We start from the raw sequence: 16,607 nt of genomic DNA on the forward strand, positions 1-16,607 counted from the left end.
AAGTCTTGATAGCTTTTGTGGTGTCTCAACCTCTCTGTGTCCTAATTCTTGATACCTTTTGTGGTGTCTCAACCTTCAAGAGCAGCAGCAGAATGGTGGAGGTTGATGAGGCTGTGAAACTTTCATCTCTACGTGGATGCCCCTGCCACCAAAATCCGGACTATGAGGAGAGAAAGTAGGATCGTAGGGGCCGGGTCTCTCTCTATCTCTATTCTTCCGGAAATCCTTCCCGACTGTGCACGGGTGACCCATGACATGCCTCAAAGCATCTCCCCATTTGCTTGCATTGTTGCATTGGGGTGGCAAAAGTTTTACCGTTTGTGATTATCAAAAAATCGAATGTATTGCAAAAATTTTTGATTTAAGATCCTAAATAGATGTGATTATTTGGGATCACTCTTTAAAAGTACAAGCAACAAACAAACTCAAATGTCAAACCTGCTTTGCCAATTTTCATGTTGATAGTCTAATTCATCAAAGGCAAACACTTGCAGCGGGTAGCAGTATAAATGGAAGGGTTAATGTGGAAATATTCATTATTATCAAGTTAATTCGCTCATATGAGATTGATTTTTCCTTTTGAGCTACTGGTGAAAATTTTGGCAAGGGATTTGCATATAAAGTTCTTGCATACATTTTTATATCTTTTGATAAATCATAGATTACAAAAGCATTTGTGCGATGCTTTTTCTCTTCTTTGCTTGCATCCATTTGGAGCTATTACTCTTGGATTCTCTATGTTAGTATTTTATTGGTGTTAAAAAGTTCATGTAAGTAGTAGATTTTATTTTGTACTTGATTTGTTGTTTAGGTTTTTGTTCCCTGATTATGCTTTGTTTTTTTAGGAAACCACTCTAAAAATTTGGAATACATTAGTAAACAAAAACTCGATAGGCTGCTGAGACGAGAAGAAAAATAGTCTCTTTGAATGAAAAACAAGAAAATGTACCTCTCAAAATATGTTGACCTTTTTTCTTTTGAAATTTTATAAATTTATAATTTAAATATATATTTCAGAATATATGAATTTTTTTATAAATTCTGTATTCTGTCTCTGAACAGTAAGTAACACTTAGCATATATAAATACTGAGCAACACTTGGCACATATGATGGGTACCTTTGTAAATTTACTGCATTTTTCATGGTAGAGGATGGTGGCTGTGAAACTCTAAATATTGACTTTTGAAAATATCCCACCAAAAGATTCTTTTCTTTTTTTTTAATTTTTATATTAAAAAAAATAATTTTTGAAGCGCTCTGTGTGCCTCGGCAGCGAGCCATTGGATTCTATCTATTTTTTGAAAGCCTCTTCCTCCAAAATTTATTAAAGTTAACTTTGATGACAGTATCAAAAACGAAAGATGCAGAATGGCATTCGTCACCCATGGATCGGATAGAAGATTTTTGGTGGCTGATGGGTCTAATTTTTTCAAACCTTCAATTCCAACGACAGAGCTTTATGTTGTTTGGACTGACGTCATTTTTATTAGACAGTAACTTCATGCTAAGAAGATCTTTCTGGAGGATGATTCTGCTATCATTATTTTTTAGATTTAGAAAGATGTCAAGCTGCTCGAGGTTTATCCATTTATTCGAGATGTCTGAATTTTTCTTCACCAATTTACAGTGTAAATCTGACATATCTATAGAGAGGTAAATACTGCAGTAGATTGGGTGGCGATTTTTATTGTTTAGTATTTCGGTGATTGATTGTAGAAGCAGAGAGATGACGGTTCATTGGTACTATGAGATTTTCTGTATCTTAATTTTTTGGACTGCTTTCATATCAAATTGGTGTTATCATCCGTTGTATATAAAAAAAAAAAAAAAAATGATGGGGTGCTTATTGTCCGCCTAAAATTTTATTTATAAATTTTAAAAATTTAAAATTTTAATTATTATTTTAAAAAAAATCCTAACAACCCAACCGAAGACGGAATGGCTGCCGCCGCACGTCCAATGAAGGCTTCGACAACCATTGGATCTCGATCCATCGGTGCGAATGCAATTGTCCCTGGAGAGATCCAACGGTTGCAGGAGCCTGTGCATCTTCCCTGGAGTACTCTTCCTTTCCGTTCTTCTCCAGCGGCAGCGGCAGCGGGCAGCATCGCCTAAGCCTTATCCACACCCCTCGTCATTCTCTTAGAAGAGAAAGAAGAAATAAACAAATCCTCTTCTCCTCCATAGTATATTATTAATCAATCTATTTTTGAGCAAAGATGGCTTTGGCGCTCTGCATCAGAGTATCTTCTCCCCTCCGCCCTTTACCCAAAACTCCCATCCCTCCTCTTCCCTCCTTTTCCTCCTCCTCCTCCTCTTCTTCTTGGTTCCTTCCAAGACGCAGCTCAAGCGTTGCGTCTCTGGCCAGCCTTCCCGGATCCAGAGAGTCCAATTCCAGCACGGGTAGAGAGCAAGAAGAGAGATTGGGTGGAGATGTCGCCGAGGAAGGGAAGTTTGGGAGCGGGATGGCTACCGCCATAGAGGATTCGATGCCCACCAGGGATTTCGTCACAATCGCCGCCTGCGTCGTCGGCCTCCTCACCGGCATTGGAGTCGTCCTCTTCAACAATGCCGTAGGCGAATTATCTCTCCGCGCTTTCTAAAATTAATTGCCATACCCTACGTTTGCTAATTTCTCTATCCATATCTGATCCGTCTACCTTCCGAAAACTAAAGGAAAAAGTTTTTGTTTTTCGTTGTTATTGATTTCCGTAAAGAATATATGAGTGGAAGGAGCCATTATTGCTTGTTGGAGTTTATTTTCTTCTTTCCTCATCTCTGGCATCATTGCAATAATTGCGAACAAGAAATATAATGAGAACATGAACCCTTTTTTTTTTTCCTGAGGAAAGATATTTTTGTCAACCGTAAAGAAGTTCGAAATTGATCCATATGAAAAGTTGATGTTCACGCAGATGACACAGGAAATGAGAACGCAGTAAAATCAATACAATGCATGCTTGCATTGCCACAGTATCTTGTTCGAGTGTTGGGCAAATGGGAGGCTTGGTGTGCATGTAAGTGTACTGCTAGGAAGTGGATTTTCTGATGCCAAAACGTACGGTACTAAGTAGTGGTCACAGTGAGGCATCCAGAAGAACTTTAAGTGAAGTCTTGACAGAAGTAACCGAAGATGGTTCTGTGAAGAAGGTCATTAGATTTAAAGGGTGGACTAGCACACATGGCTCCCACTACTAGAGGGTCTAGGGAGGGTCAACTGTGGTCAGCCTTACCCTTGTGGAGAGGTTGTTTCTATGTCTCGAACCCATGATGCACATGTCACAATGGAGCAACCATAACATTGCGCCAAGGCTTGCCCTCAGAAGGTCATCAGATGTGATGTTAGTGAATGGCCAGATAGTTGGGTTAAGAATCGGTGTATTGTAGTCAAGCGTATCCAAGAAAAATTTGAAACTCGATGCAACATTATGTCATCAACTTAAAAACAAATCATGACACCATGAATGCTAATTGAAATCATAAATTAGCTTCCTGGCTTTAGGTTATTTCTGCCCCTTTTGAAATTGGTATTGCAAACTTGTTTTGGTGTTAAAAATTTGTCTCTTTTTTTCCTTAGGTGCATGAAATACGGGACTTCTTTTGGGATGGTTTACCTTCTCGGGGCACCTCATGGTTGAGGGAGGAGCCTCTTGAGGAAGTTTGGCAGAAAGTGGTACTGGTACCTCTTTGTGGGGGTGTGATAGTTGGCATGTTGAACAGCCTACAAAGTTCTTTGCAAGCCCCATCAGAGGGAATGCTATCTAACTTAAGGGGTGCATTGAGACCATTCTTGAAGGCCATAGCTGCTTCTGTTACTCTTGGAACTGGGAATTCCCTAGGGCCTGAGGGTCCTAGTGTTGAAATAGGTTCTTCCATAGCCAAAGGAGTTGGTCATGTTTTTGAGTGGCGTGGGGATAAAAGGTTGTCTCTAATAGCTTCTGGATCTGCAGCTGGAATTTCATCAGGTCCTTTTTCTATCTTTGGTGCTCTTGCATGTTTTCTGTTTATGTAAAAGCTGTCATCAGAATTCTGCATCCTTTAACCTAAACCTATTGCAGGAGATGGTCCATCCTGAACACATGAGACATGTTTGATAGCCAATATAACATGGAACAGGCATATTATAAACCTTTGTTTTACCTACGTATTTGCTGATTCTATCAGTAGCCATTTTTCTTCTGTAAATACTCTAACATGTTATAATTACCTTATAAAGTGTATCTACACCTTATACAAAACATAGTATAATTGTTCTGCCATTCAGACATGTGACAAGGAATTTGGGAATGAAATTTCTCTCATGAGATAAGGATCACTCACAAGCTGGAACACCTTCTGTTTTTGGATGATCTTGATTGAATGGGTCGATGTATTTGCTACTTAGTTTTTCACATATTAAATATCATATAAAAAGTTTTCTCCAAAAAATATTCTGCAAAGAGAAACAAGAACTTTTAAGACTTTGTCTTATTTTTGAGTATTGATATTTAGACTTTATATTATTCACAAAAACATTTTTATCATTTTGATTTTGAGAAAACTCATGATTAGATCAGTTATTCGTTCTTGAATATGTCACTTGCTTTTGGTTTCCAAGAAAAAGGATGGTTGCTTTCAGTGCCATCTATTTTAACTTTGATTCTCCATTTTAAGCAAATACTTTCAAAAGTTTTTAAAGTCTCAAGCAGAATTGGGGATGACTGATGTCACTTTCTCTTGTTAGATAGATTTTTAGTAAATATACAAGTGTCATCGCCAAAGTGTAGCTGTTACATGATTAAAAATATAATAAATATAATTAATGATGGCTTTTGCACAATCTGCTGATCAGTTAATGGCTTTCACATCATCTTTTTTGGGAAGGTAGATGATACGCTAAAGTATCGTTTGCCATTATGGGATGTTTAAATTTCTAAAGTCAATGGAGAAGACTGAAGAGAGCTTTTAAAAAGAATTTAATAGCTAACATGTACTTAATCAAGGTGTTGAAACCCAATCTCGGATTGGTTTCATTAAGCTTGTTGTGCTTTGTTTTCTGTTGTTTAATTGAAGTTTTGAATTTCTGAAGACAAGAAAAAAATGATAGAAAATGATAGCAAGACAATAAAACACATATCACAAAAATTTAGAGTACATATTTTTTGGACTTATTGGATGTATGGTTCAGTGCTCCAGAGTAAAAGTTTGGGACCATAAAAAAATTATAAATAAAATGCTTGAAAATTATGTTGCAGTTGAAGTATGACTTATAATTGAGTTGTTTGATAAATCCTGTTATCTGATAAATCAGTAAATAAATATGTATATGACCAAAAATATATGTATAAAACAGCAAATGTACAAGCACATGGCACAACATATTGGTCCATATCGGTTCATACCAAGCATAGTGTACCATAGTAATACCGAATTGGTACACAGTATGAAGGTGTACTGATTATCGGTATGCCAAACCAACCCTCATAACAATCATAGCAACACTACACCAAGATGGTACCGGTATGGGTTCCAGTATCGAGATTGCAAACCCTATACAAAAACTTGTTACATGATTAACAAATTTACCATGCTATCAACTATCAAATACTAAATACCCAACATATAAATATAAAGTTTAATAATAAGATTGCAATTAGATATAGCTAATCTAACTTCTTATAAGATCCTCAAATGTAATTCCAAGCTCAATTATTGTAAATACCCTACTTAGGATAGGGGGAGGGGCAGCTTGATTGACTTCATATGCTCTTCTATCTTCTTTTTCCTTACAAAATCTCTCAAAATTTTAAAAAAAATCTCATAGATCTAAAAAAAAAAACTTTATCTTGAATTTCTTGAAACGAGACTGCTAGTTGCTTCCAATATTCTCAAAACTTGTAGTAAATGTATGTTTAATCTAATAAAATTGTTCTCAAGGTTAGATTTATAACTTATGAGTCAATAGTAGCACTCCTAGGCAGCTGTTATCCAAATGCTGAATAACATATTATTTATGTTAATTCCACCCTTAAATTTTTGAGTAAAAAAAAAATATGTTCAGATGATCTTTTCCTTGTATTTTTATTTTATTATATATTTTATCAATCTTAAGTAATCTTTTTTCTTCATTTACCTATATATTTCTGCGGCTTAGGCGGATATATATCTATTTATTTATTTATACATATTTATGCATAAAATTGAAGGCTTCAATTGTCGATGATTAGTGGAATGAGTAATTCAGACAAGACATGCTACTGTAAGCTAGAATTCCTTCTTTTTATCTCAAAAAAAAAAAAAGGACCCAGAATAACACTACTTGAGAAAATGAATAAATGGTCATAAATTGATACTAGAGGCAAAATAATTAAAAAATACTGTTCATATTACTTCATGTGAGTTCAGCTAAAACTAGTTGAAACCTTTGAAAATGGATGATTGGTGGGAACCCAAAACTTTAGGTCAGTTTCGGCTTGAATCTAGCTGAAACCAAATTTTGGCTTAAGTCAAAACTTAAACTTTGTTTTTAGTACTATAGCACACATTGTAATATTGCTATATGCATATGTCAGTTTTCTTCATTCACACAAGCCTTGCATGGATTTGGCATAATAGTTTGAACAAGGATTTCATATATGCAAACATGGAATCTTCTCATCAAGGTCTACAGAAGCACTACTGAGACCTGTACTGATCGGCGGCCGGTTTAGCTTGGTACAGGGTGAACCAGACGGTTCAGTCTGATTCAGCAAACCAAGTTAAACCATTTTTTTCAATTTTTATCTTGGTACGCTTCGTTTTAGTATGGTACGGATGGTTTGGGGGTGGTTTCAAAAAATAGGGCCAAATCGAGCCGGCCTAGAACGGTTTCACTCGATACGGGTGAACCAGGCAGTTTGTTCCGATTCAGCAAACCATACTTCTCATAGTTGTGCTCTATATATTTATTCACAGCATAGCCGCAAATGTTCATATGCTATGCTCACAAGTCATGACTGATTTTTTCCCCTTTTTGCATTTAACTTTTTACGTAGATTTTTCATGATAGTTTGTGCATGGATTTCATATATGCAAGCATGGTGTGTCATCTTGCTTATAGGTACAAGTCCTTTGTAAACATATATTTCTCTTTTGTTTCTGTGACACAGTGCAACATACGATTATTTACTCCTGGATTTCATGAAATTAGAATTCCAGTTTGTTGCTTTACGACACAATATTATTTTCCCATTCACAATATGAAACAAGTTGCCATAGAATCTTCTGTTTTCATATCATTCTTGATAAGTTTCGCTGAACTATCATTGATCTCCAATACCTTGTCAGATAACTAAGTTACCCTAGGTCTATTTGCAGCTAACTAATGTGCTGGACTTGAACCAAATTTTGATGGATTCACTTGGCAAGATTGGCTTAGCTGTGTTCTTTTGTAGGCCAGGCTGAAATTGGATTTAATATCTATAAGCTGGAACCTAAACTTACTTTTTGTTCCATCTAAGTAATTCTTATCTGGTTTAATCGGATTGGATTTAATTTTCTGGGTCAATAACCCACCTAGTGAAATTCTGCTTCTTGGCTTAAAAACAGTACCTAACGTGTGGGTCTGAATATCAAGCTACAGATGTGAAATTATCAGATTCATATTGGCCCAACCCACTTCTTGCCTCTAGAATGCTATCATTTCTTACAAAAAACATAGAACTTGATTTAAATATTTTGGCAGTTTTAGATTCAAACAAAGTGCTGAAATTTCACCTTTTTCCTCCTCCCCTTTGTATCGCAGAAGGAATCACATTTTTGGCCGCTGGCTTCTTTTCTGTTGGTCTAAAGGTACCACCATGTGTCTACTGTTTAAAATTATACCCCTTTTGGTTCAGTATATAGTCTTTAAGAAAGAAAAACAAGAGACCTGCATTGACCAAATCTTTAATTAAAATCATGTGCTTGTATTAAATATAACATCCCATAACATGCATAGTGCTAGTTTTAATTGATGGTTAACAATTGAAGAGCACCAAGTTTAGGAATCTTAAAAATAAATTTATAATGGAAATCATATTGGAACTGTGCTGTTTTATTGATTAAATGTGCTTGGACCTTCATGGGGCCTTGTAGCATAGGCTATACCATTGTAGTGTGTCTTAATAACTGACACCATGGACCGTTAGATCATCCTGAATTTCTTGGTTTGGGGCATATCATACTATACTGGGTTAGAACCAGTATGAAAATCATATTCAGATCGGTGTAGGCCCCACACTGACTTGTACCGAGGAATAATAAGGTGAACCAGGGTGCATACTGATACTGACCTATACTGAGATGTACCGAGACAAAAAGTGAGAAAATTGACTTAAGAGCCGTCTTGGTATCGGATGTGGTGTACTGTTAACCATACTGATCTGTACCAGACCGAATCGATAACGTACCGATTCAGTACCTGATACTGAGATTGCAAACCTTGACTACACTACACTAGAGTTACTTTGTTCAATTACCACATGGTTGGGTATTTGATCGTGCACCATATCTCTTTTCCTCCCATCCTTCTCTTGCTTGTTCTCTTTCTATTGTCATCTGCAATATTTTTGTCTTCTCTACTCAATTGTAGCATTTTCATATTGTATGTGGTGCTATTTATTGACTTGTTACTTTCCTATGGTAGACTTCAAGGCCATTTGCCATTCTGTATTCAAATCACCATCAGAGAGATTGGCTTATTGTTGCAGATCCCATTGGGGATGGCTTGCAGTATGCATAGACAGAGCTAAATTATGGTTCAGTTAGCAAATTGGCTTGCTTTCCTGTTGCTAGGAATGGGACAGAATGTGTGTGTTTTTTTCAAAATTTTCAAAATTACTGCCCGAAAATCTGATTATAAGTATTTACAGTATATTTTGTTCCTAAGGAATCTAATTTTAATTGGAAGATCAGTGAAGATTGGTGTTTGAGCTGGAGCTGAATTTTGGGGTTGCATGCGCATGTTGTTAATTTGGGAAAAGATATTGAAATCTATCATGAAAAGGTGTGGAAAAGGCCAAGAAGCAATATCTAGTGGTATCTAAGATTTCGAATGAAACTCAAAGCTTTTCAGGTTTCAAGAACTCTAACACTATGCATTTGTTGCCTGTGTACACGTGTACTTGTCTCAGCAATGCAAGTAATGAAACAGTGACAAACAGTGTTTAGGACATGTTTCTATTCTCAGCAATGCAAGTAATGAAGCCATGAAAAACAATATTTTGAAGGAATATAGATCAACAACAGAGGTGTATAAGATATTGGAGGGTTCTCTTGTTTGGATGGCAGTCAATGCTAAACCAATCTCCTGCCTCAAGCGACCTTGTCTGTAAGTTAATTGGCAAGTGCTAGTAGGTTCTGTAAGATGTTCAGTCAGGAAGTCAAAGATATATTGGCTAAATTTAGTTGTCTAGACATATGCAAAGGGCCTTCTATTTCTTCCTTTAGTTCAAGCGATTTAAAAATGGAGCCAAAGAAAGATTTATAGGGATGATCTCTTGTGATCCAAAAAATAGAGATGATCTCTTATCACCAAAAGAATAAAGCCGATCTCAAACTAATTAAAGAAGTAGGCTTGTTTGGTTGTTGCTATGTTTACTTTATGTAGTTGATGGACTTTGCCAAATTGTTTCATCAGTTTTATGATTTTCACTCGAATATGATTTTGCTTATAGCCTAAGTAAATGTTGTGCATTGTAGGTTTTAATGCTGCTGTTGCTGGATGCTTTTTTGCTGTGGAATCTGTCTTGTGGCCTTCTCCTGCTGATTCATTCTCATCTCTTTCGAATTCAACACCCATGGTGATACTCAGTTCAGTCATAGCATCTGTTATTTCAGAAATCGGTCTTGGTTCTGATCCAGCTTTCACAGTCCCAGAGTATGATTTTCGTTCTCCAAGTGGTAAGTTCAATTTCTTTGTTTACACAAAGGGGATGCTAGATATTCCATGGTACTGTCAGTCAGGTTCTGGAGTCAGGCTCATATTTTTAAATATAGCAAGCTTGTTTTGTAGAATATTGTTCAAATTATCTATTAACCAATTAATCTTTCTAATGCATTAGTTTTTAGATAATGTCTAAGTTTTAGATGATCACATTTTGTTTTCAACTGTTTTTCTTCCATTTTTGAAATTTACTTTCTATAAGGTGATTTGAAATAAGCTATAGTTCTTTATTAGTGGGTAGAAGAAAATAAGTTAATGATGCTATCTTTTAAGCCATGTTTCTCCTGCTACAGAGCTTGACAAAATTTGAAGGTGTTTATGTGATTCAATACATTTTCAGAACTTCCATTGTATCTTTTGCTGGGTATCCTTTGCGGGTTGGTGTCAATAACCCTCTCCGGTTGCACATCATTTGCTTTGGAAGTAGTTGATAATTTTCAAAGGACCACAGGAATTACAAGGGCCATATTTCCGGCATTGGGTGGTCTGGCTGTTGGTTTGATGGCTTTAGCTTACCCTGAGGTTCTATATTGGGGCTTTGAAAATGTGGACATTTTATTGGAATCGCGACCTTTTGTTGATGGCCTCCCCACTGGTATCTTGTTTCAGTTAGTCGGGGTAAAAATACTTGCTACATCCTTGAGTCGAGCTTCTGGATTGGTGGGAGGCTACTATGCACCATCTCTCTTTATTGGTGCAGCAACAGGGATGGCATATGGAAAATTTATGAGGTCAACACTCTGTGGCCCCAATCCGTTGTTTCACCTCTCTATCTTAGAAGTGGCATCACCTCAAGCATATGGTCTGGTAACATTTTTATGTGAAATATCTGTCTACTTTCATTTTATTTTTGACAACATACTGAAGGAATATGCCTCAATTATTTTCTTGTCTTGTATGTATAAACTCATCTCTAGATTTTCCTTCCCTTTCCTTTTGATTTCTATGTTAGCAATACAATAGTACTTAATTTCACATGGATTACTTCAGGGTATATGTTTGATACTGCACATAGATATTCAGTATTATAAATGTTTTCACATCTTAATCTTTCAAGAAATCAGGTGCCTCCTTTTTCTAAAAGATGGTTATACATGAGCATAGTGGCACAATTATAAGGAAACTTTCATCATTTTTATTATATTTATTATTCAGCAAGGCTATGTTTGATATCATGAGTAAAAGAAAGGCATATATTTCATTTTATAAAAGAAAAGTGTGTGCAGTGTTTAACAATATTATATTTATGATTCTTACATTGTTTATAACCAAATAAATGCATATATCATGCTTCTGTTGTCCTGCTACTTGTTGATACAATCTAATCAGTTTCCTTGTACATATAGACATGGGCAGAGCCAGATTTGGGGTGAGGGAGGACAAGTCAGATCCTTTGAAACCCTTAGAATCTTTTACCAATCTTATTTCAATTTTCTGCTACCTTAAGGTAATAAGATAAGCCAGAGAAAACATGGGGTTGTACAAGATGTCATCTTGGGATTTCCTTTGATTCATGGAATGGCCAACATGATCTGGGTTACAATGGGGTCATCGAGTTGGTCACATTTAGCATGAGCCACAAGCAATGATAGAAGTGGACACTTTAAGCAGTACTCATACGAAAGGGAACCATACATGGTAATTAAAGGTTTCTTATATACTGAATTTTACCAATATGCAAGTAGGTTTATTTGTCATTCTAGATAATTACATGAACAAGGATGGCTTGGATATTGTAGAAAAAGACAACGAGTTCTTTGTGTAGGTTGTGACTTGATGGTGAGACCATGAAAGGACTTATAGCTATTATGGGAGATGTGCACTGGTAGAATGAAATCATAGGCATTGTGTTACATTTCAGTATGTATGCAACTTTGTTGCAACTTTTATGTATCACTTGTGTATACTTTTATTTCTACCATATACTTCTCAAAAGTTTGATACCTTAGATTTTAAAAAATGAGAATTAATCTATATCTAGTGATGGATAACAATTAGGAGTTCTTTTGATTTATTGCAGGCAGCACCCCTCCCCCCCCCCCCCAACCCAAACAAAACCAAAAAAATGAAAAAACAACATACATGCCCCTTTAACAAAATCTTGGGCCAGCCACTGTTATATAGAGCCTTCAACCAACTAGGATACATGTAACACAATTTATACTGGTTGTTTTCTCTCTGTTGTCCTTCACTAACTTTTTTTTCTTCTGGCAGGTGGGCATGGCTGCTACTCTGGCAGGTGTATGTCAAGTACCCCTGACATCAGTTCTGCTCCTATTTGAGCTAACACAGGACTATCGCATAGTTTTACCATTGCTTGGAGCTGTAGGGTTATCATCGTGGATCTCATCTAGCCAAAATAAAAAAAGAGATGCTGCAGATAAGTTGGACAACTTAAAAGTAGAAGGAAACAGTCAACAACCTAAAGACCCATTATATCAAAGCCAGGAAGTTAATTATCTAGCAGTTTCTGCTGAAGCATCTGATACTGCTGATTTATGCAAGATTGAGAGTTCTCTTTGTGTGTATGATGCCGGCGATGGAGTCGGAAATTGGGCAGAAAGGATGACAGTTGCACAAGCTATGAAAACAAAATATGTTACTGTCTTGATGAGCACTTCAATAGTGGAAGCAGTCACTCTAATGCTTGATGAGAAGCAATCTTATGCAGTGATTATTGATGAGAATGGTTCCTTAGTAGGACTGCTAGAACTTGAAGACATCCAAAACTTCAGCAGAGTCACTAGAACAAGAGTCATGCAAAATGAGGTAATAGAAAAACATATGTTTTATACTTTTTAATTTAAATTCAGTTTGCCTGCTATGGCTGTCAATTGGGCTGGACCAGCATGACTATCTCTCTCTCTCTCTCTCTCTGTGTCTGTGTGTGTGTGTATTGTTTGAGATTCCATATTTCAATTGCATCACTAAACATATTCTCCCACTTTAGTTGCACTCTGGACAGATTTGGTCCACTAGGTTTGTTAACCTTTACCCTTTTAGATTTTATTTTATCTCACTTTTTCCTTATCACATGAAAAAGTACTTTCATATATATGTAACATGCACCAAGAAATGCCTTTTAGTTGTGTTTGTAGAAAGTTTAAAAGACAAGGATTGCAAGTGTTCTTGTGAAGGCCTATGGCCACTAAGAACTCCCTATTCTATATGCACAAGTGGGCCACATGCTTGACATTGTTCCCTGGCGTGTTAAAATATCAGTAGTGCCACTATGCTCACTTGATGTCCTTCATTCGCATCTCCAACCAAGCATGCTCCCATGGTACCCTATCATGAGTTTTTACATCAGTAAAATTACTAGCCGGCTCTTCCTCCTTGCTATAAGTTGCTTTGTTAACTGCTTCTTTGAGAAATTTGTGTTGATGGTCACTTAGAGAGATCCTTGTTATATTTGACCATTTGATTTACATGATTCAATTATATATTGTTTAGAATAAAATTTGACTATAATTTCTTTGTGGTGAAATCTGAAATGGTGTCATTGTGTTAAGAACAAAATTCTGGTATTAATGAATGTGGAAATTGAAAGGTATTGAGATGTGTTAAGATTGTGGCCTTGTTTGATCTCCTTTCCTCAGAGGATTCATGCCAGAACTGGCTTGCATGTGAACTTGATTCTGGAAATGATATCTTATTTTAGTTCATAATTGTTTTTACGTGCTTAGTTCGTGGTTCACTTGAGGGCTGCTGGCATCACGTTCTTCCACCAGAGGAAGAGACATGTTAGATGGGAACTTGGATGAAAATCAAAACATAAGGTAGTGAGAACTGGATTTTGTTGTCTTTGTTTATGTTGATGTCTACCTTGATGACATGACTCTCTTAGGATGTGGAAAATGGTAAAAATGCAATTTGGATTAGATCGTGTGGCTCCATTACAAGTGGTGTTATTGATTGTTAATCTGAGAGAATGTAGTTCAACTAGGTCCTCATTAGGACCCCTATTTTCTGAGGTTGTGTCCATCAAAAGGGCTCTATGCATTCTGAATTGGACCATGGGAACTTTATATGATAGAAGTATTACCTGTTATGATTTAGATAATTTTCCCTAAGTCCTTTGATTAGGGCTATGTTGTCTTTGGGAGGACTGGACAAATTTGGGCGGATTAAGATTATATCATTCCATCAGGTGTAAAAACTTGTCATGTATCCCTTTGCTTCCTTGTCGGTACATTGTCATGAAAAGCTATCATAAATTCTTAAGCACGGAATGATGAAATATGCAACTCTTTTCCATCTCAGCATGCTATTGTTTTTGGCATTTAATATATTTTAAATCTCTCTGTCATAAACGTTATGCCAGCTTGTGAGACCATGAGTTAAACAAAATGAAGCTTGAATCTGCATCATCCTTGTGGTCTTTCTTTTCCATTTGCACTGGTTGAAATGGAGAATCATGTTTAGCCTTCATATGTACAGTTTCTCTTGTAACAAAACAAAAAGGGAAAAGATAAAGACCAATAATAACTCCACATTTCTTCCATTGATTGCATTGGTGCCACTTAAACTAGGTGTGTTCCATGGGCATAATGTCACAAACTATGAAATTCTTGTTTTTTTGTTAGATACTGCCATTAGTTCAGATCTACGGACAGATCTCTCTCTGGCCCTTATGTAGTCAATTAATATTGTTGTCGTCTAGCAGGTAGACAGGACTCTGGTGTCTGACATCTGCCACCTGAAGGGAAATAATTGTAAAGTATGGACTGCAACACCTGACATGACAGTTCTTACTGCTGAAAGGATCATGGATGCTCATGGGGTGAATCGGCTCCCTGTAGTTTCAGAGCACATCAACAGACACGAGAGAAGAGATTTGGTTGGTCTGCTAGATAGGGAATGTATCAGCATTGCTTGCAGGTAATTTTCCTGATTAACCCCTGTAGTTTCCATGGAGTAATAGACATTCATGGGGGGGAGGTGTACTAAATCTTATAAATTTAGCAACCATGATACACAGAAAATTCTTTCCCCCTGCAACTGATATCTGTGGCTTTTCCTTTCCTATATGTTATCCAGCGCTGCTGCAGCTAAAGAATTTCTCTGCAACTAAAGAATCAGTAGAGATGGAAAGCCCGAAAAGGTAAAAGTCAACAGTAGCACCATAACTTCACTAGAGTTTTGTCAGGTAATACGGCTCTCGGTTGATTTGCTGCAAGCCGCAACGGAGCCTGACCACAAAAACTCTGCTGCTGATTTCTCCTTAACAAACTGATCATGTCAGAACATCTTCAGCACGTTAGTTGCGGCTTGCCAATGCCCATTACTGCTCAATGTGCTAACAGAGAAGTGGTTCTACCTGAAAGCTGTCCACCACCTCTCTTATGCATACAGGATCCTCCTTTTTTTGAAGAAAAGTCCATGCGTACCTTTAATAAGATAGTAGATCAAACTTGCCTTCAAACAAGGTTGGATGCTTAGAAATGCTCTCGCCCTGAATCACAATATCTGTCAGCTTTCCATTCAAAACATCTCTTATTTTTTCATATCAAGTTGAAAGCAAACTTTAATTGTGCATGGTGCAACAAAGTGTGGGACAGGTATTCTATCTTTTGCACAAAAGGAGGATTCACCTTCCTTCATGCGAATCCACCGTTGGATCATACAATGATCGCTCCAAGATCTGTGTAGGTGGATGAATGGAGCTCAGAGTGCTTGGAGATGTGTGTGGAGTGCAATCCCATGGTCAACACCATAAAAGAAGATCAATCATTCTTTCACGTGAAAGATACATCCTGAACCGCAAAGTGGGGTCTCTTGGTTGGTTATGACCATGTTCTGCTCTTCTGAATTACGGATTGTTAATAGCTGGTTGTCAGGTCACAAAAATTGCTATCCAAGTTTTGTAAATCAAACACGACAGAATGAGTTCATACTAGTTGATTGGTGATGACCATAATAAAGTAGTATTATTGTGAGGGTTGGTGGGTCCAGATCTCTTATTAGAGCGAGATAGTTGTTGAGCATTGTTGAGCTGCAACCCCCAGAGATTAGAAACAGGTGATTAGCACATGAATTTTCTACGATCTCCGCATGTTACGATACGTTCTCATAGATTTGACACTTAAACTTGCTTGTTGAATTACCATAGGTTTGACACTTAAACTTACTTTCCCTTGCATAAAAAATAAAAAAATAAAAAAAAAAAAGGAGGAGGAAGAAGAAGAAGAAAAGAAAAAACTTGCTTGGTGAAGTCACTCGAGACAATATAAAATTTGGCAACACAGCTGCAACATGTAGTCATGCCTCCATTCATGTGGCCTACAATTCAGGCATTGCATGTGATTGCTGTACTCCAGTGAAGCTCGAGTAATGAGTCTTCGGCCATGGTATCACCACATCTCGTCATGCTCAGTTCGTGCGATGATGCATGTGTTAATATCACCTCTTTGGATCATAACCAAATCAAGACTTCTAGAATTATTAATGTGAATGGACGACAGTTGGGTAGCTGTCTCCGGGCAAACGCGTGAACCATTGAATGGCTAAGAAATATTCATGACTTGTCTGTCTCCCACCCTGTGGCCCCTTTCGGGGCATGACAGTGTGCACCAAGTCACTTCGGTTGCCTTGATGACCCTACATATAACACCAAGAATTAGGTAGGTGTCCCTTCAAAATCAAAGCATAATGGGTGCCTA

The 16,607-nt window shown here is 37.0% G+C and overlaps 1 protein-coding gene across 1 annotated transcript; it reads left to right on the top strand.

Moving 5' to 3' along the window:
* Positions 1-2,063: 2,063 nt before the first annotated feature.
* On the top strand, positions 2,064-16,035 carry LOC105049520 (chloride channel protein CLC-e). Its single transcript, XM_010929183.3, has 7 exons — positions 2,064-2,575; positions 3,580-3,967; positions 9,702-9,902; positions 10,286-10,752; positions 12,160-12,714; positions 14,612-14,826; positions 14,986-16,035. Exons 1-7 carry the CDS (start codon positions 2,222-2,224, stop codon positions 15,017-15,019), a joined length of 2,214 nt encoding a protein of 737 aa, XP_010927485.2. The 5' UTR covers positions 2,064-2,221; the 3' UTR covers positions 15,020-16,035.
* The last annotated feature ends 572 nt before the right edge of the window (positions 16,036-16,607 follow it).

Source organism: Elaeis guineensis, chromosome 8 (assembly GCF_000442705.2).
Source record: "Elaeis guineensis isolate ETL-2024a chromosome 8, EG11, whole genome shotgun sequence".
NCBI classification, from domain to species: Eukaryota; Viridiplantae; Streptophyta; class Magnoliopsida; order Arecales; family Arecaceae; genus Elaeis; species Elaeis guineensis.

Excerpts from the sequence above, each read along its gene's own strand:
- LOC105049520 (XM_010929183.3), top strand. The coding sequence starts at position 2,222 with ATGGCTTTGGCGCTCTGCATCAGAGTATCTTCTCCCCTCCGCCCTTTA. Across the intron at positions 2,576-3,579 it reads TCGTCCTCTTCAACAATGCC|GTGCATGAAATACGGGACTT; the intron begins GTAGGCGAATTA and ends TTTTTTCCTTAG. Across the intron at positions 12,715-14,611 it reads CAAGAGTCATGCAAAATGAG|GTAGACAGGACTCTGGTGTC; the intron begins GTAATAGAAAAA and ends GTCGTCTAGCAG.